The following is a 21783-nucleotide window of genomic DNA, read 5'->3' as shown; positions in this document are numbered from 1 at the left end:
TAAAATATACTAGATTATCGATAGCACATTCAATCACATTTCGATAGAAAATGCAGACGCTATTTATCATTTATCGCAACCGATACAAAGAGAAAACGCAGAGGTTTATCTTTTAATAGAATCAAAAGTATAAACTAATAGATATAAAGTATATTTTTAGGCAAATACAGCATAAGAATACTGAATAAAATATACTAGATTATCGATAGCACATCACAATCACAGTTCGATAGTGAATTAATCGTTTATCGTTACCGGCACAAAAAGGAAACCGTAAAGCGGGAATCGATTCCTTTTTTTTTGCGTTTTGTCGAACGCGTTGCGACGCGTTTGATTGCTCGGCCGATGCGCTAATAAAGCTCTTAATTCTGGCCGATCGCTCGAAATAAATCGAAAGGCCGAGGCACACACACACAAATACACACACACAGAGGCAGAGAGATAAACATACTACAATGAAATATTTTAAAATTAAAGCAATTTTTCGTATTATTTTTGGTTTTCTTTGTTTTTGTTATTGTATAAGTATTTCGGTTGTGTCGACGCTGTGTTGTCTGCTATGCTGTGTGCTGTGTTCTGTGCTGTGGTTTGCTTGCTGTTGCTTTGACTACCGATCTCCTTCGACTAAATTAAAGAAAGGAAATCTGCTGCTTGTTGTGCCTGAGCATCTGTTTCTGTTTTCTGTTTTCCGCTTCTTATTTCTCGGTTTCTTTTTTTTCTGCGCTGTGGTTTCAATAATATTTCTAGTGTTGCATTTGGAATTGGAAAGCGTATGTGTGTGTGTGAGTGTGTAAGTGTGACGAGTGTGCGCGAGTTTCGTTTTTGTAAATAAATATATCACTTATTTTTACAATCAGAGACGCCGCCGACGCACTGCAAAATATGCAAATAAGTATAACAATCTCTTTTCAGCCCGAGTGCACTTGCAACTTGTGCCCTTCTATCTATTGCCCCCTGCCCCATGCCACCGCTCGCGTTTGTTGTGTCCGACGTCTGCCTCTCAATGTTTATGAACTTTCTTTCTGCTGCTGCCAATTTCTGTATTTAAAATTAGCACACAAAAGTGAAAACATCAATATTTTTACATTTTTCAATATGCACGATTTTTTCTATGGAAATTCCAACAAGGAGTTATTTTTAAAACGACGCCCGCCCGCTGCTGCTGCTTCTGCTGTTGTTGTTGTTGCTCTTGCTGTTCTTCTTCTTATTCTACTTATTATTGCTGTTGTTGCTGTCAAGAGCGGGAAAGAGAGGGGAGCCAAAAAAATGCGTCTGTTTATTGTCAAAATCCTTCCTCAAGTAATTGGCAAATATGTGACGTCTGAATGCAGTCAGTCTTCCTCTTTCTTTCCCTCTCTCTCAGGCTGTCTCCCTCTTCTGCTCTCTCTCTCTCTCTCTTTCGCTCTCTCCCTTCCTTTCACTACCCACTTATGTAAGCCATTGGTCACGTGTGCTGGCAGCATGAGTTTTGCTTGAATTTTAAAGTCAGTGCAACTTTTGCGCCTCAAAGTATGCTTCACATTTTGCGCAGCATAAAAGTTAATACATTAATGCGAAATTCAATGAGTTTCACACACACACAGACAGAGACTGAGCCTGTACGCTTAATTAAAGCGAAGGCAGGATTCTGTGCAGCTTTTGCGGCATTATTGTCCCTCTTCCAATGGAGCAACTCATGAATACGTTTACTCTGTTACTACTTGCGGTTAATATCTAACACGCACACACACACTTACACACACACTTTCACACACACATTCGCTTAGCAGGTGTGTGCTCAAAATGTATGTAAGCGTAAAATTTTATTGAAAGTGATGAATTAATGAGGCGTTAAATGAATAAATGTGTATTCTCTTGCCGCCCTATTGAACCGGAAGTTGCCACAACAAAATGGCGCGCACCAAACACTCAGCAGCATCCTAAGCAGCATCCCCCACCCCTTTCCCTCTTTCTCCCTTCATTCCCTTTTCTTGCGCTGTGTGAGAACTAACATAATTATTAAAATTGAGCATTAAACGAGTTTAATTCAAGCAACAACAATATTAATTGCGTAGCATTTCAATCTTCGTCACGTGCCGCATTTCCGGAACAGTAATTTTATCATGTTGCTCGCTATTTGTTTGTTTGTTGTTTCCTGCATTACTTACAGCAGCATCTACCGCAATTAATTTCAAGCAAATACAATTAAGTTTCAATATTATTTGCATAACATTTATTTTTTGTTTCGTTACCTTTCGGGTTTAAAGTCGCCGCCGTCAATGGGTTGCGTCTCCACAGAAAGTTGTCAATCTGCAAATGTGAATAAAAAGAAAGATTTTAGAACTTGTTTTCAATATTATATAACATGGCCAAATACATTTATCAGCTCATTGAATGCTGTAGTTGTTATTCAATATTAATGCAAGATCTATGCAAATTTTATTTACTTTCTGCACAGCTTTCTAACTGTCCCAAATAATGAATGATGCGCTCTAATGAATTTCATCACAGAACTTGACAGACGAGATGAACGCAACAAAATTATATTTTAATTGGCTAAAAGAAAGTTTTTGCAACAATATATTTAAATAATTGTTTAGTGCAAAAAGTTTTAACAAGCAGTTAAAAGTCAGACGTAATATTTAACTATATTTATTAAATATGACAGGATAAATTCTGTAATTTGAAATGAATATTATACATAAACTAGAAGCATATAAAACAGGCTGAAGGATTCATCTTCGACTAAATAAAGTATATAAGTTCTTAACCATCCTCAACAGCCGAGGCGACATAATATGTCATAGATCTTAGACACTATAAGAGAAAGAGCTCTAAATTTTGTTGACAACACTTATTATGATGGTCTGCGGTTCAGGCTTGTTTTAGATACTTGCCCCGCCTACTTCCATTCCAGCAAATTATACAAGAATTGCAATAGCAAGTGTATTTTCTACCTAAAATACCAATTTTTGGTAAATAGGGTATTAAAAACAGTCTTTAAAATTCCTCATCATGCTCCTTAGTATCTCAAGCTCAATGGTATATTTTAAATAGTATATCGGTGTACCAAATCCAGTCTTTATGATTATATAAGTTATTGGAGAACTAAATTTATATGACAAAAAAACATTGTCGCAGTCAGTGCTTAGTTGCTTTGGTTTAACAATCTGGTATATTTTCTACTCCACGGTGTATTTTCAATGTACCAAATACAGTCACTAGTATATTTTAGTATTTTTTGGAAAGCTTATTTGTTATTTTTCCTAACCATGAGTTTAATCAGATAAAAATTTTATAATTTAATTAATAAATCATTTGATTTGACAAAAAAAAAACGGATTCGGTAATCGGTTCTTAGTTGCTTTGGTTCATAATCTGGTATATGTATATTATACTAAGTGGTATATTTTGTATGTAGAAGTATACAAATACAGCATTTGGTATATTTTTGTACTTATTCGAAATACAAATTTGGTATAATTTAAGAATAATATCGCACTGTTTGATTTTATTTCTGCAACTTTCATAATAGTTCTTTTAAGATTTAAACATATTTAATGTAAAGTTTTTGGCTTTAAGTTTTATGTTGTTATTGTTCTATTTTTAAATTAAATGAAATAGTTTATTTATATGTAGACTTTAAATAAATAGAAAAAATGAAATATGCCTACACACACATTTGCATACGTATTTTAACAAACACTTTTTGATGGCTCGTTGTTTGTTTGTTGGTTCGTTTTTCAGTTATTGATGATATGCCATCAAATCCATTTTCATGCGCACGAAACGCGCTATTAAAAACCAATAGCTGCTCACACAGCCTGTCAAATGAACACACACACACTCACACATACACACACACACACTTGCATCCACTTTGATAGCCAAGTTATAGAGGATAACACGATTTTATGCTATAACAAGCCATTAGCGCCAAGAGGGAAAACCAAAACTAAATCCTAAAGTCGCACCATCAGGTGCCAGGCACGCAAAAGGATTTCCCTCAACACACACACACACAAACACACACGCACACATATTCGTCTGCACATTTATGCAAAAATGCTGAAAAATAGGCGAAAATCAAAGAAAATGCAATTTAGTTTTATGAGTTCGAATCGCAACTAAAATAAAGCCAAATAAATGTTATGATAGATACCAATTTGTTTGCCATTTGTTATGCGCGAATAGAATAGAGGGGCATAAAGAGGAAGAGAGGGAGAAGAAGAGTGGGGCATCAGAATGCAACCTGCGTGCAATGCGGTGTCAATCATACGAGAGTGAGTGCTTGCTTCGTAGCTTGTAGCAAGAGTGGCAAGTTAACACACGTTGCCACATAGTCAACAAACACAGCCGCATTGCATTTCCGCTGCGGCAGATAACAACAAACCAAACAGCAGCAGCAACAACAATAACAACAACAACGACTTCAGCAACTTGGTATGCAAATGCCGGCTTCGACAAGGTTCCAACGGAGACCAAGACCAACAGAGACCCAACCCAACCTTTGTCCAAGGCGCAGTTCAAGCCATTCACTTCGTGACTTTGGTCAGCTGTGCGACGAAATCAAATGGCAAACTTCAGTTGCAGTTTCGCTTTCGCTTTTGTTTCTACTTTTAGCTGGACAATGCGCGAGAGCTTCCTAAGAACTTGGAATCCAAAAAGAGTAACTCAGTTCCAATAAAATTAAAATGTATAACTTTTTTCATAATTAAATCCTTTCCTAGAATATGATTCATATATCTTTTAAAATTAGTTTTGAGCGTTTTGATAAGCTATCATTTAGTTGTTCTATTATTATAAGCAATTTGAATTACATTTTTATGATAGGTGAACAAACTCAATGTGAAAAATAAGTATTAAAAATTAAACGTAGTTTTTAATAGAAATGTTTTTGGAATAACTTATTAACTTTATCATCTGATGGTAGATTATGATTACGACTTATTATCAGAACTAAAATTCAATTTTTCATATTTAAGGACCAATAATGACTAGTTTAGTCACTATTCATTAATAGTCTTGGCATCATAATAAATAAATAGATTCTTAAAGTTCTTAATAAACCCAATGAATTTCATGAAAATGTTTACTAAACATTTTTATTTTCAAAGATTTAGTAGTTTGTACAATAATCGAAAGTTTTTTATGTATAAATTACGGTACGTCTATATATATTACTGTTCTATATTTTACTAATACTACTACTGTACTCTATTTAAAAGTATAAACAAAAATAAGGAAGGAAATTAAAAAGAATGTTTTAATATCTCTAAGATCGTTTAGTCTCTGAGATCTTTAAGTTGTTTATACGATTTCTGTTATTATATTTAATATCTTTGTGCAAGAAATTTAATAAAATTGTCATTTAATGTTGTCAATATATCATATTCATAAAACTTTTGGAACCACCCTCGCAGCTTGCATACGAAATGCCAAGTCTATATGCATTTTCATTTACATGTCCTTGAAATGAACGCCACTTCGACTTGCGGCAAGTGACGTTGACTGTAAACTGTCTGCGACTTTGGCACTGTGCCTGTAATTGATAAACCATGCCACATGCCACATGCCACCTTAAGCCACCCCGCAAGCAATCGGCCTAATCCGCGACATACAACGAAGCGCGTTTAGCCCTTTAGAAAAGTCAAGTCTAAGCAAATGCAAGTGAATGCGATTTGCATTTCTAATCGACTTGCAAATGTCGCCGGAAATGGCCGCAAACATAAAGCCAAACACACACACACACACACACTCAAGACAACACAACAACACACAAACTTACAGTTGTTGGGGGTTGTTTTTTCGAGTATTTTGATTAGCAGCAGGCGCCAAAATTTGACAGCAAAACAAACACAGAAATAAAACGCCACAAAGTATGCAACACTTTCTTTACACTGCTCCAAAGCCCAAAAGTCAACAGTGGCTACAAACTATATTTGTACGCTCGCTCAGTTTGCCAGCTGCCCGTTTTTAGGCATCTAATTTTAGCAGCAAAGTTGAAAGTTGAAAGCGAGCTTCCGCGCTTTGCGCCACTTGACGTCAGCGGCAGCCATATTGTGTGCAATATTCAAATGTTGACTTCGCTTAAATTATGCATTTTATTCAATGGTCGCACAGCAGTGGGTAAAATTCCCCAAATGCTGTGACAGCTAATTGAAAATTCCGTTGCATACTCAGCGGCGAGTGAAACTCAAATTGAATCGAACGCAACAAAGAAGTTGAGTGCGAGAAAAGAGAGCGAGAGAGAGCTTTGAGTGAGCGCACGCATTGAGTGAGGACTGCAAGTGAACACGCCCCCTAGCGTCAGCTAACTGCAATTCACCAGTGCCAAAGCCAGGCAGCAACACAACGCCAACCCCCGTTCAAGTTCAATGCAATACGAAGAGGGCAGCGACGTTGGCCTTGACGACGGCGGTGGCGGCGGCGGCGTCGCCCATGAGAATCGTGTGACAAGTTGCCAAGCGGCGATAAATGCGGCAAGTGGAGGAATGCAAAAACAAAAAAAAAAAAAAAAAAAAAAAAAAAAGGGGGCGCCCGCTTTTGCGTAATGTGGGCGTGGGCGTGAAAGGGCGTAACGGTCAGCGTTTTGCAGAGTCCAAGAGCGAGGTTAGAGGTGAGTGTTTCTATGTCGCAGTGTGCGTGTGTGAATATACACATACATACATATGTATATTAGAGCGTGTAAAGCAGGCTTTTTGCTTGAACGAATACCAAAGGTAAACAATGCAATTCTTAGAGCACCTAAAGCAATAATAATAGATGCCCTGTGAATTGCGATAACTTTTCTGCTGCCTATCGAAATGTCAAGTCACATCGATTTATCGAAAATGGTGAAATTTCTGGGTTACTCACGTGAGTCATGTGTAACGATTACTTTGTTTTCAAAACTATGAAAACTTCAAATGTGTGGAATATTTTTTATTAATTAATTATAAAGAAAAATTCTTTATTTTATTTAAAGCAGAAATTAGACAACAACATTAAACTGTACATTGAAATAATAACAAAACACAAAACCGTGAATTTTAATAGTGTAAGTTTAGAAAATTATATTTTGTGTACTTATGCTGCATTTATTAGCCTTATTTACAGGGTATTTATAGTTAAAAACCTATGCTTTCCCTTGCCATCAAAAACCAAAGAACTGAGCTATCTGCACTTTTCTTGTTTGTTTGTTGTCCTAATTGGACTGCATAACGACAAAGAAATTGCATAAGACAATGCGATTATTTTGTTTGAATGCCCAAGTCAAATGTTACGCTGCAAAATATACCACAGGGAAATTACAGTGTTCAACTAAATACAATATTTGGGAAATTGAATGTCAGTTAATTGACATTTAAATAAAATTCAAGCTATCAAATTTACCACCCACACAATATTTGCACTTTTTTTTTTTTTAACTTTTTTGCATTTTATCTGACAAGCCGTGAGCAAGAGCGAATTTTTGTTTCATCAATTGGCACGTCGCAGCAAATAAGGTTTAATGACTCGAGCGAATAAATAAAATATTTAAATACCTTCTGTGTAGAGCAATTAAATTAATACATATCATTATAAAATATGGAACAAAAAAAAGAATAATGGCCATAAAATAATTGCAAGCAAAGAGAATTTGCTGTGTAGTCATGCGACCTTAACTGATAAATAAAGTTGAAGCAATAGATAATGAAATTGTATTGAGATATGCCACATGTTGACCTATGATAGTGTTTCTTATTATGTAGTATTGCCATGACGTCGTATACTTGATATTGAAATGCTATGCTAAATTTATTGGCGTCACATGGGAAGCTCGTGGCAAGCGCAGCAATTACATGTTTACATACTTGCAACAATCATAAAAGATACACAAACAGACAGAGACAGAGACAACAGCGAAAAGCGCAAAGTCGTTTAATCAGCTCAACAAATAGGAATATTGCCCAGATAAATGTCACCCATAATGTTACCATTGTTGTTGCTTTTGTCGCAGACACATGCTTTTGTGGCACACTCGACACAGAATCAACAACTTAACTAAAGTCACGTGTAAACATTCGAAAATGCTGTAAATTGGTATTTATTGCAAGTGGAGAAGCAGCAGCAACGCAGCCTCAGCAACAACGAAACGAAACTGAGCACACACACAAACACATTCGAACATTCACACAAAGACGCACGCGAGAGCAAAGTGAATAAAATGTGATAAACAGAAAACGGCGAAAAGTCAACAAAATTGCGAGTTCAACTGAAAAGAAGCAACGAAAATACAAACACAAACATATTTACACACACTCACACTCAGGCATGCACACATTGTTGTTTGCATGTGGGAGCCGGAATCCAATTAGAATAAAGCTCTCTCAGCGCGCACAGGTTGTGAGAGAGAGCATCGCGAAAGAGAGTGAGAGAGCAGCTTTCTGCAGCAAAGCGCGGGCTGCTGCATAAAATGACATCACAACAACAACAACAACAGCGACAACAACTCACCAGACCAGACGCGCTGCGCAGTGCGATAACAGCGCACGAGAGCGAACGAGAAAGAGCGAGAAGTAAGGCATGTATGACATCAGCGTGTGCACGATTTGTTAACAGTTAATCGCACGATCGTTAGCTGTGGTTAGGTGGAATGGGGGGGGTGGGGGAAGGGAACTAGTGTTTGCCTGTTGTTGTTCTTGTGCTTTTTTTTGTGTGTTGTTGTGTGTCTTTGTATGATTCGGAAATACTTGAAACTCTGCTTCTGGCTTTGCTGCTGCTCTCCACTTCTTTGATTTGATCGTGCTTTTATTCTCGCTTTTTGTTTTGGGCTTTGCTTCTGTGTTTACATTAAAATCCCCCCCCCCCAAAAAAAAAAAACTTTATATGCGATATTTACTTATTATTTATTTGTTTAGTATTCGCCCCATTGTTTGGGAACACGTGCCCAAGTCTAGAACGAGCTATTACCAAACTCCTTTAGTGCCTGCATGACAACGACCATAAAGCCAACAACAACAGCAACAACGACAGCAACAACGACACTCATTAAACATTAATTGACGCTTCATTTGGTCCGCTGAAACGCGTGAAATCTCTTGAGAACCGGTTCGGTTCGCTGGACCGCTTGATGTTTGACTTGCCAAAAAGGCAGCTTAAGCAGCAACAACAAGAGAAGCGGAAAAAAAAAACATAAACCAAACCGCAAATCATACCCCTCACACACACACGCATACGCACACACACATGCAAGCACATACACTTGCTCACACAAACGCTTTGCTTAACTGTCGACTCTAATAATTTTTTCGTTATTGATTTATTTCTTTAGCTGCTTTATCAACTCGCAACATTTTACATACATACGTATTATTATTGTTTTTTTTTTTTTCTATTTCTTTTTTGTTTTTTCTTGAATTTTTTTTCTATTTATTTATTTTTTGTTCTTTTTTTCACACTTTGTCGCTCTTTTGAATAGTGCGTAACATTTTATTCGATGATTATTCATTTCTGTGCCACATAACTTTCGAAGGAATTTCAAAACAGATTTTTCATTTCATTCGCTATCAATTGTTTTTGGCTTTTAGAGCTTTAACTTTAGCTTTGCCGTTGATTTTGCTATTGGTTGTTGGTTGTTGGCTTTTGGCCAGCTGAGTTGACACCTTAATCACCTGGCCGCGTTTGAAGCTGACAATCTGTGTTGTCTTCGAGCTGTCAAAGCATAAGAATTCACCTTAAATAATGTTGTCTAGTGGCTCTTTAATGATCATCTCTGCCAATGAACACAGAACAGCTGCCTCCGAGCGTTTCCCCAACTCATCTCAACTCAAGATGCGTCATTCAATTTAGTTTACTTATAAGCAAAGGATGCTTAACTTTAGGCATTTAATTCGCAGAAACTGATTTTTATAATTTAGTTAGAAATTTGTGTAGAATACCATTCTTTTACTTAATTTTATATGTGGTATCCATAGGGTAAAAGGGTATTATTAAGGAGGCATCTCCGAGAGAAGCATCTCGCTCCCTATAAAGTACATACATATATTAATCAGGTTAAACAATCGTGACGATATAGTAATATCTGTATGAACACCAAGATCAAGATACCAAATACAGAGTTAGTATATTTTTAGTATTTTTGTGGTATTTAAATTTGATATATTTTAACTTTAATATCGCACTATTTTGCTTTTACTCAAAATGGCTAGCAAGTATGCTAACAGTCGAGCATACTCAACTATAGCTTTCTTTCTAGTTATAATCCAATCAATCACTACAACTAAATATTATAATGCATTAAATTATAATACCCTTCAACCCTATGGAGTATCGGGTATTAAAAGTGTATTTGCCTATTATAAATACTTAAAAAGATTACTTGTCTATAATAAATACATAATGAAACAGCTGCAAATCGAATGTTAATGTTACCAAATAAAAGTTTCCCAATATAATAAAATAAAGACAAATATAATGTATTTCTAAGACCCCAGAAACTAGGTAAACAGCATAGCACAAAATATTTCGGTTACCAAATAAATAAAGTAAGAGAACTGAACAAAATATTGAATTGCTCAACTAGCTTTAAATATTTTCTAAATATACTTAGTCATTGTCTAATTTTCTTCTTTCTTCGTTCACTGCACATATTTCTTCATGTGTACTAAATAGTATTCCTCTTGCGATTAACTAATAAATAATTGCAACTCGTTTATTATCGACATTGATAGTATCATCTCATCTTCATCTTCATCAATTGCCAATAAGCAGCGGAAGATTCCACTCTAAGACAATTTCTTTGGCCTTTGGCTTGACGTATGTCGTTTTTTTCCTGAGTTTTTTTCTTTTTTTTCTGTTTTTTGTTGCGAGCTTAGTTCTGGCGTAGACTCCATTTGAGTGGCGTTTGCTCGTTTGCTCGTTTTTCGTATCTAATGTGTTGATTTGCTCAATGAAAGCAATTAAATGAAGAGGGCTGCAAAGTGGCCACGTCTGGAAATTGTCTTGGGTATAGCAGAGATTTTTCAGAATGGGTCTTTAACTCGGGCTAATGATCTCAAGGCAGCATTAAAGCATTGCTTGTTTGCTTGCTTTTGACAACTGTAGTAGAGTCTCTTCTGTTCGTAGTTGTGTTGCTTTTGTTGATTAATAATTTATGCATACACACAAATAATTAAAAATCATGAATCTTAACAAACAATTTGGCATAGCAAATATTTATTTATTCAATTTATATGAATTATACAAACAAAATGTTTTTTCTTTTCTTTTTTTTTGTTCTCTTGCAAAGATCGTGTCCCAGCCACAACTACAAAATATACCTCGCAAATGTTTCAAGTGATCGAAGAGTATTTAAGAATAAGTATTTCTATAATTGATTTTCCATTAAATGCGCAGTACAGGGTATCTGCTAGTCATACACAATGCAAATACTTAATTATATCTCATATTTTGCTGTGGCGTTGTACACAAATGATTATTAAGTACAAGTACTGAATATATTCGGCAGATGATTGTTCTGTTTTGGTCAAGTGTTTGTGCCATAAAAGGCTCAGCAATTGAACAGCAACAACAACAACAACAGCAGCAACAAAAACCACCAAAAATAAAACAAATAATGAAATTATTTGCGCTTTAATTAAATCGCAATTACTGCACTTAAATCAATTGCTGAATTTCGAAGTGCACAGCTTTAACTAATTAAAAGTTTTTTGTTCTTTGCTGGTTAGCTTATAAAAAACTTTCAGTTCTTGTTCTCAATTTAATTAGTTGACAGCGCTAAAAGGCACAAAACTTTTGTCGCGCCAACTTCAAAGCAGCTTTTCTAAAGGACTGCAGACCAAAAAGAAAACTGTGGCAAAAAAATACTGATACAAAGCAAAACAAAAAAAAAAGAAGTGTACAAGTTCCTCATTAATGGGGCACTTAAAAGTCATGCGCAGGCCAACGCTGCGTATGAGCAATGCGTTGCGGAAGCGTCAGGCGTGGGAGCGTGGCACACTATGTGGGCGTACCACAATCACGCAGGTGCCACACTCTCACAGAGACCAACCGAGGCACATAATTTATTAGGGGCCTTTGTCAGGGCTGGCGACCAATATTATAATGAAAGCGATCCAAATGTTGCAAGTGTGGGAGGACAAAAAAAAAACATTTGAAGGTTGACCAACAGTTCAAGAGTTCATCCCTTGACCTGCCCCGCTAGCCAGTTGATCAATGTGCCATTCCATCAATGTCCAAATGACGTTTGCCGAATGTGTTGACCACACTTTCGAAGTATATCCTGCTTCTATGTAATGTGGCTATTAAAGAAGGAAACAAACAGTTTAGAATTTGTTTAGTTCGACTGCAAAGCTAAGATATAATAAATAAGAATGCTACAGACGAGCGTGCTCGACTCGTCCACTTTCAATAAAACCATATTCTTAAAATATACCGCAAAAATACTAAAATATGCCAATGCATATATTTGGTATATAGTGTTTCGACTGTGAGATACCTGCTCCTCATTTGCAATACTAAGAATATACCACAAAAATACTAAAAATACCAAATATACTACTAATGTCAAATACTAACTCATAAACATGTCTGTATTTGGTATATCGATATTATACTGCATTCAAAATACACCATAGAGTTAAAAATATACCAGATTGTCAACCAAGACATCTAAGACCCGATTAAAGTAGACTTTTTTTTAATCCTAAATACTGTACTTATTATTAGATGTACTAAAAATCACGGCTCTAGCTAGTGAGGAAGTGCTCGACTGTGAGATACCCACAGCAATACCAAATACTAAAGTATTAAAATATGCATGTATTCGGTATATCGATATTATACTACATTCAAAATCTACCATAGAGTACAAAATATACCGGATTAATGAAGGCGTATTTTGTACGCACTAAAAATCACGCTTTAAAATCTAGCTTTAAAATTACACTTGCACTATGGATAGCGGTTATAAAAATATCTTTAGGCAACTGTTAACTGACTTATGTAAAGAATCTGTTAATTGACAAAATGTTCAAGTAACAATGTTAAATGAATTTAGCTTAAGCTTGAGCTGTTAATCTAATTAAAGCGGACAATTAGCCAAAGTTGCTTTAGCTGTAACGCGTGTGCTAGACCCGAAAAACTTTCCATAACAAATGAACGAATGTTGACATTGTAAAACGCGGACTGCAAAATTGGCGTATTGAGAGATAATGCTCTTACTACCATTATCTCAAATGACGGCAGTTAATATGCCCGCTTTAATCGGATATGCGTAAGGGGTATAACAAAACTCTGTTTGTAGCAATCTAGCAATGTGTGTGTGTGCGGGGAATTATATTTTTAAGCAGCTTAATGAACCATTTGAAACTTTCACAGCCATCATTATGATGTCTGCGATATTTGGCACTCAATGCCACAAGTGGAACCAATGTTTTGTTGTTTGCAAACACCAAATGTTCGGCTAGCGAGAAATGTAAATGACCTACATGCTGATTACACATAATTATGTATACGCAGCCTCAAGTTATGCTATTCGTTTGGTCTATTCTTAGATCTTTAATCGCTGCTGCTGTCGCTGAAAATAGCCAGCAAAGTTATTTGTGTCAATTTCCAGATCGCCGTTTTACCACTTGGCTTGATCGGTCTAGGAAATTGCCTCGCACACACACACACACACACATACCATATACCCTACGATAAAAACGACAATCGCGAAACTTGAAAACCCGTTTGCAACGTTCAAGCAACTGGCCAATGCCATCAAAACACAATTACGAGTACCTTTGAGACACCAAAAAGCGACCCAAAACGAAACTGCAATAGCGTTGAGGAGGCACACACCAATGATAATGATCTTGCAAAAAACAAAAAAAACATCACCACAGAGATGAAAAGATGGAAAAGCAACAACAACAGCAACAAACAGACAGCAAATAACAGCAAACGCGGACAAGTTTTAAGATAACTAACTGATGCCAAATGCTGCCGCGATTTTTCAAGAGCTTACGCACACACACACAAACACACACAGAGTGAGATACCAACGCACACTACGAGCGTAAGAAGAGCTTGGCCTGCTGCACGGGACTCTAAAAATAGCTAGCACTCATTAGAAATGGCTAAAAATAGCCGCAAAAGTTGAAGCGCGTCGTTGCCGCTGCGTTGCGTTCACTCTGAGCAAACAAAATACAAATAATGAACAAAAAAACAAGTAAAATAATAACAAAATGAAAGAGTAAAATAATCGCAATAAACGTTGGAAAAGAGTAGCGTAGTATAATGTGATAGCTTGCACTCACATAAATATTAATGTTTAGGTAAAGCAACACGAACAAAATGGGTCCAGTGAACTGATTCCTGCTGAGATGTGGGTGTTAAAAGTTTTCTGTTTGAAAGCTGAGAGTTCTTTGTCTAAGACTTAAATATCTTCAGGTTTAATGTGAAGGCATTGATCTTGCCAGTTTTATTTAAGGTCTATTCAATAAGTAAATAAATATGTGAAAATTCATTTAATTAAACTAAGTATAAAGATACTTTGAAGCCTTAAAGATTATTGACATGACTCTATAAATTAAAGGAAATTAACTTTTAAGTTAATACAATTTCATTTAACATTCACACTTCTTTAATTTGAAGATAGTAAAGGTAAAAGTAACTGTAATTCTTAAAACTTTTCCTGGACTTCAGCTAAGATTCTTTGTATAATATAATATCAAAACCTTAAAGATTGCCGATATATTTCTATAAATTAAACAAACTTAAGTTTAAAGTTAAGAGACGTTCATTTAACATGACGTTCTTTAACTTTAAGTTACGATCAAACATTAATATTACATAACTTTTTTTAATGAATACTTTGTTCGTAAATTTGTTTTATATAAAGTTTAAATTATAAAAAAAAACGCTTCCTCTTATTCTTGAATTTAAACTCTAGTAAAATTGAATTCTCAAGTCTTTAATCCATCTTATCTTCAGGATAACTTGCACTTATTTAATTTGAACTTAGTAACAACGGCGCACTTCTATAATACATTTATTTGGGATCAAATATTAATATTACAGAACTTTTTTTAAAGAAATTCTTTGCTCATAAATTAGTTTTTTATGAAGTTTATATTATAAATGAAAAGTTCCTCTTATTCTTGAATTCAAACTCTATTAAAATTGAATTCTAGAGTCTTTTATCCATTTTAACTACAGGATAACTTGCAGTTGAGCCTGTAACACTCAAGAAGGCTCAGCTGCTGAACTAGTTTCGTGTGCCAAAGAACAGGTTAAATATTGAGCAAATTCTTCACAGTTGTTCCACTGATTACTTGCCACTCTTAGAGCATTTGGCCATGGCAAAGTCACAAAAATAAGCAGGAAATGTTCATGGGTTATCATTGCAGCGAAAATGTGCAAACAATTTATTCATTCTTCAAGTAATGTGCGGCTCATAACTGCAAGGAACCAGATTCCACCCACGGACGGGTGCGTCAACATAATTTCAAACAATTAAGTTAAATTCCTGTTGGTATTTTGGCAATGTTGACACGGCAAACATTTCGGGGGCGCAAAACATAAAAACAAGAAATAATAAATGAAAAAAAATATCACAAATAAAATAACAACGTAAGAGATAAGACCTCGAGGGTGACGAGTGGCAACGAGACCGGACCAGTCCAGACAATACCAAAGCAGAGGCGGCGACAACAGCGGGTGCCAAGGTAAACCAAGTAAATCAAATAGTACAGGTGGAAGGGGGAGGGGCACAAGCGACAGCAACAGCAACAACTGTAGAACGCCACTTCAAACAGACAACAAACATAGTAGCAAGCAAAAGAGTAAAGGAAACAACAAGCGAAAGAATGAAAGAACACAAATAAAAAAAAATAAAATAAAAGAGGCAAAAGGCAAGAAACCCAATAACATAAAAGCTAAAGAATTTTTGCGCAAAAAGGATGAAGGCGACTCGAAACAACTGAGGGGGCTGTGCACCAGTATTAGTGAGTGTGTGTGTGTGAGTGTGTATGTAAGCGATGTGTGTAAGTAGAAAAACCCGCTTACAGCAGCAAAAAAAAAAACATAATAAAACGCGGCAGCAACACACCAACTGACGACCTTGATAAGTTCCACACACACACACCAGCCAGGCACACGCACACGGACAAGCAGTGAACGAAACTGCCCACGATAAAGCAAGGAAGGGGCTGCCCAAGGAGTGCACGAAGGGGCCCGCACACATTTTTCTGTTTACAACAAACGGGGTGCGCAACGAGGGGGAGGGAGAAGGCGCTCGCCGTTTCACACCACAATCGATGCCCACAGAGAGCGAGCCTGAGAGCGCGCGCATGGTGAGTTTTGTGTTCTCGCGCTCGCTCTCTCTGTCATCAACAAGTGGCTGCTCCTAGCTCAATTCGATTTTGTTTGTCTGTGTGACGCTCTTTAACAGCCGCAGCAGCAGCAGCGCGTGGTGAGCTTATTGTTTTTGTTGTTTTCCCCCGTTCTTGGTGTAATTGTACTTAATATAATGTACATGCTAATACATACCTATAAGTATGTATGTATGTATGTGAGCACGATTGTACTTATTATCATGCTCTGCGTTTTATTATTGAATTTCTCAAGTCGCTACTGCCTGCTGACGCATTTAAAAGAACGCCAAACAAATGCGACCGCTTGTCTGCCTCTGTTATGGGCAGTTCGCTCTCACTCTCTCTCTCTCTCCTATCTCTCTCGCAATCAGCTGGCAAACAGCTTGAAATTCAAATTCAATTCATATTATTTAATAAATTCGCATTCAATATTGACACGACAAACACATAGAAAAGCAAGTAAATGGAAAACATTTTTAAGAGACTGTTGTAGTGTGTGTATTAAAAAAAAAACTACGAAAACAACCTTTAAACGATCGTGCAACGTGCTTGAAATTATAAAATACAAATCAACGCGGAACCCGCCATACAGAAACCGGCGCTGCACTTGCATCGAACTGCTGCCTGCCACACACAACCGGCTCAGATCAAGCAACAAGCGGACAGACGGACAGGCGGACAGACGGACGGAGCAACGTCTAGTTTGAGTTTTGAACGACAGGCGAACACAAGAGACAACCCATAATTAATCAGACTACAGGCAGCAACAGCAACAGCATTTTACAATTTACAATTTACGTGTACAGCCAACAAATTGCAAATTCCGTGCAGATCCTTTGCAACAATAACAACAAGAATCGATAACTTGTTTGTCGCCCCATGTTATTTGGGCACTTCGATATCCCATACCATACCCTGTACAACAAGTTATAAGAGAGTATTATAAGATTGTTATAAAAAACGTTTATTTTGAAGATATCAGCATGTAAAACAAGTTATCATTGATAATAAAAAGTTTCGACAGAGGAAATATAAAATACAGGGTATTTTCCAGTCAATAGTTTTTTCTGATTGATTAGTCTTATTAAGTTTTAAGCAATAATACGTTTCCCCAATTCAATACACACCGAAACTTTTACGCAGTGCGAATCTACTGCGATCGAACTGTCCAAATCTATATGCAAAAACAAGTTTTCAAACATCAATTCGCATATTTTTACAAATTATATTAAAGCTCATACATAAAGCCAGAACAATAACAACAACAACGAGGTTCAAATAACGACAAATAATAACAACAACAATAGGAACAACCATTTTTTTTCGTCTATGTACTGTGAAAACTCGTTTTGCTTGTAAAACTATTTAACAATTATTATTCCAAATACAAACACAAATGTACTTAGATCTAAGGCAACGAGTCTAATGTACTCTAGAATAGATAATACCCTAGCCATAATAGTAAATAGTAAAGTTTTTCTTTGATTACCAATTTGATTTCTTTATGGAAATCTTATCTTTACGATAATAATATTAGTCTCATAAACCCATTAATTCTAAAGAAATTATTTATAGTTACTTAAGTTTTCAGAACTGTATTAGTTTTAACATAAAACCTCATTTATCCTTATCATTTCGATGGAAACTTCATGAAGGAAATCCGAGTAATGATTCATATTTCGATCATGACTAAATTTCTGTAAGTTTACAACATTTTACAATGTACCAGTAAAAAACTTAGTATACATAACGGAAGCTTTTATCTCATTGCTCATCATCTTATCACATCATCGATCGCTATTTACATAATCCGCAATCAGCATCAATAATTTCAACAATCGTTAAATGCCTTGCTAATAAACCAATAGAACACATAAAAAATAGATATCAAATGCCGTGCATAAAAAGAATCTATTATACCATAATTTCACAGTTTGTTTTTGTGATTGATTAGTTCCAGTTTTGTGCAGTGTACGCTAATCAAATGGAAAATTTGTATACTTTTGTGTGCAAATGAATAAATTACAATATGTAATTGGATGTGTTTTGTACTGCTTGAAAAATCCCCAACTAACTTATTATTATTATATCATTTTAAGTATAGTCTAAATAATATTTGCCGTTTGGGTTTTACGTTAAACACAAAATACTTATGCAAATAGATAAAAGTTTCCCCGATATTAACACATCGCAGTGCACAAACAAAAGCTTTGCTTCAACTATCTCGACTGGACAAAGAGAAAGATCGTGCGTAAGAGCACCCACATATATTTCTATGTGTGTGTGTGTGTGTGTGTGTTTGCATGTGATTAGAATAAATCAGGAGGAGCAACAAGAACAGCAAATGGCCCTGAGAGCAAATTACAATTAACGAAAGCAAACGAAGTTACTTGTAGATCACCAATACAAGCGCACTTGCTGCTCTCTTTGTGCACACACTCCTGCCTTACATACGCATGTGTGTGAGCGTGAGTGTGTGGGGAAATGTCGTTGATCCACCATTTGGGCAATATGATTTTCGCTTTGCTCTGCTTGTTGTGTGTCTGCTATCAGTCGCCGCTATCCGGCTGCTGCTTGCTCTGTGTGTGTGTGTGTGTGTGTGGGGTGGTGGTGGTGAGCTTGTCACTTAATTTGATGTGTGCTGCGGTTATGCTGCAATCAAAGCACAAATACACACACACACACACACTACAAGAGAGCGTAAGAGCATTGTTGTGTTAGAGGGAAAAGGAGGGGGCGAGATGTGTGCACGGTATGCAAAACAAAACTATTAAAGTGGATAGACAAGTTTGAACCAGCGCCAAGCGTGCTGATAAAGCAGTTTGCGCTGGTCAAGCACACAAATAAAAGAGTGTAAAATAGTAAACGAGGATGAGGAGAGTTGCACAAAGAAAGCAAATTGCCACTTGCAACGCGAAACGTGCAACGTGCCACCACAACGACATCTACATCGACTTTGGCTCAGCCTAAATATCCATAAAAGAGTCGATAAAAATAACTCAACGTTGCCTGCAATCAATTTTAAAATAGCCAAGAATCCAACCAACTTTGCTATGTATAGACTGGACTTGCAACAAAGCAGAAGAGAAAAAGAACCAAAGAAACTAGTAAAAAAAAAAAAAACACTAGGCACTAAAGGCTCAAGGCAGTTTTCAACTTACCGCTGCGCTCCCGCGCCGCACAAGTTCAAGGCCAAGTGGCCACGGCGCCTCCTCTCTTAACGTTCTCCGCTCTCGCAGCGTTTACTCTCTCTATGTTTGTAATTGTATGTGACTCTCTTTTCAGCGTGTGTGTATGTCTGTGTGTGGGAATGCTTTTTTATGCGCAACCGTTTGCATGCAAAAGCAAAAGAACTTTCGTTTTCAAGTACATGAAGCGCCAGCACCTCCTTTGCCTTCCTAGGTTTCTCCGGGAGGGGGAAGCTTGCAGTTTTGTTCTTGTTGTGGCTGTTGTTCTTATTGGTTGTTTTGTTTTGTATGTTTTTTTTTGTTAGTGGGTCGCGCGTGGTGAACAAAAACGAACTCGCACTTGTTTATGACACGCGCTGCGCCAACAAAAATTCACAAATTTGTATATGTTATTTGCAAGAAGAGCCTGCTGAAGCTGTGCGGGGTTGTTTGGGGGGAGCAGCTTTGTAAATTAATTAACAACACTCAAACCAATACACACACACACGCTCGCATACACACACTCGTAGCCATATCAAGCGAACGCGCGCGCTCCGAGATAAGCAAAGCAATTTATTTGCACTAAAATTTACTTTTTGCACGCCCCTAGAGTAGCGGGGGGGTTTTGGGGGGCGGCACGAGGCGGAAGGCGCTGAATTCACCACTCACACAATCACACTGGAATTCGTTGAACACACGCAATTCCGACGTAAGCGCACGTTTCTGTTACAAATATTGGCCAAACTTGTCAAATTTTGATCACTTTCATGAAAACACATTGGCGATGAGCGCCGTAATTGCGATCAGTTTGTTTAAATATTTTTGTTTAGCAAGTTGATGGAATTTCAAAGAATTTAGAAACAGCCAGAGAGACAACGCAAAACGACGACACCGCGATTACGAGGCGCAACAACAAACAAATGGTGAGCTTAAGAAGGGTGACCGCAACTGCCATTTCAAAATAAACTTTTTTTAACTTGCACAATATACCAAATATACTACAGCAATTATTGTTTTCTTGTTTACTCTTTATTAGGCGCTTGAATTGAAAATCGCTTAGATCTTTAACTTTTAATTTAAAAATTACCTATTATCCAATATATTGATAAAAACGTAAGTCAAAACACACAAATTCCTTAAACAAAAAAGTAACGGATTGCTTTTTTGTTCAATAGGAAATATCACTCTGAGCACCAGAGTTGCCAGTAAGTTGCCATAATAGGTGTTGGAAAACATTGAAATAGGCGCCCAAGTAAACATATGATTAAAATGTTTTATTGTTAGCTAAATTTAAACTGGTTTGAGTATTACTTAAAGCATGGGTAAATTCGCCTTTAGTGCACTAAATTCCTTACGATCCAAAGGCTTCAAATTTGTCCCAGAAAATGGTGATTTGAATTCCACGTCGCGGTGCTTGTTAACCAAAATCTTTTGCTCCGAATAAATCAAATTGATTTGTTGTTCGATTTGCTGCTGATCTGTAAAACACAATTGTATATTAGCAGAAGTCTGCACAGTGAGCTGTGCTTACCTTTTTTAATTAGTTCAATGGCTTGTGTTCTCTTCATCTTCACAAGCATGCTGCCCACGGTAATCCAAACTTTTGGCTCATCAGACTTTTCAATTACACGCAAAGCTTCTCGATTCTCCTGACGCCTCTTGTCCATTACAGTCAGCTCCTGTTTGTTGGCCAAGATCTTGTCGGCCAACTCCTCCGTCTGAGATATAATATCAACGCTTCTAACTGCTTCTGTCATGTTCGTGGTTTGCAGCCAATTGCAATGAAATATAAACAAAGTGTTAGGGTGACCAGCGTCGCATAAAGTGCAACATGTCTCTGTCAACACAAACAGCTGAGCGTTTGCTTGCAAATCTGGCCACCTTTTTCAGCCAAACAATGAGCGCGCGAGATTTGAAAGTTTTCTTAATATATTTTTTTTTTAAATTACATATATGTAATTCTCTGAGGGATGTCGCGTGCGACCAGCTTTTCAGTGACAAAAAAAAACATAACCGGAAACAATTTTAAAAATAAAAAAAGGTTATTTTGATAGCTCTAGATTAGTACTTTAATTAGAGCTAAGAATGGTTTTCGATTTTTGTTTCTATTTTGTTTTCTGTTCTGATAATTGCAAAAATTAAAAAATTCGTACGCAAAACCAAAAAATGAACAAATTTATAAATTTTATCGTAAAACAGAACAAGTTCCTAAAATCAATCTTAGCTCTAAAAATAGTGCTAATCCAAAGCTTTAAGAATAACCTTCACTTGTTTTTAAAATCGTTTTAGTTTATGTTTTTTTTTGTCACTGAAAA

General features: G+C 36.6%; 2 protein-coding genes across 3 annotated transcripts in view; both read right to left on the bottom strand.

The window, feature by feature from the left end:
• The window catches only part of LOC117570684 (myocyte-specific enhancer factor 2), a 68367-nt gene extending 47858 nt beyond the window's left edge, over positions 1–20509 (bottom strand). The window contains exons 1-2 of one of the 2 annotated variants that reach the window (XM_034252485.2): positions 19463–20509; positions 2232–2289 (exon numbers count right to left, since the gene is read on the bottom strand). The gene's annotated coding sequence lies outside the window, so the exon portion shown is untranslated. The remainder of the gene's footprint in view (positions 1–2231; positions 2290–19462) is intronic. The other variant, XM_034252484.2, reaches the window with a different exon arrangement.
• A 218-nt stretch (positions 20510–20727) lies between these two features.
• Positions 20728–21280, bottom strand: LOC117570693 (p53 and DNA damage-regulated protein 1). The gene is made up of 2 exons (XM_034252496.2): positions 21000–21280; positions 20728–20946 (listed from the first exon to the last, which is right to left on the bottom strand). The coding sequence occupies exons 1-2, from the start codon at positions 21223–21225 to the stop codon at positions 20780–20782; spliced, it is 393 nt and encodes a 130-aa protein (XP_034108387.1). The 5' UTR covers positions 21226–21280; the 3' UTR covers positions 20728–20779.
• Between the last annotated feature and the right edge of the window lie 503 nt (positions 21281–21783).

Source organism: Drosophila albomicans, chromosome 3, assembly GCF_009650485.2.
Source record: "Drosophila albomicans strain 15112-1751.03 chromosome 3, ASM965048v2, whole genome shotgun sequence".
NCBI lineage: Eukaryota > Metazoa > Arthropoda > Insecta > Diptera > Drosophilidae > Drosophila > Drosophila albomicans.
Note: the sequence above shows the minus strand (reverse complement) of the source record. Positions and strands in the feature narration are given on the sequence as shown.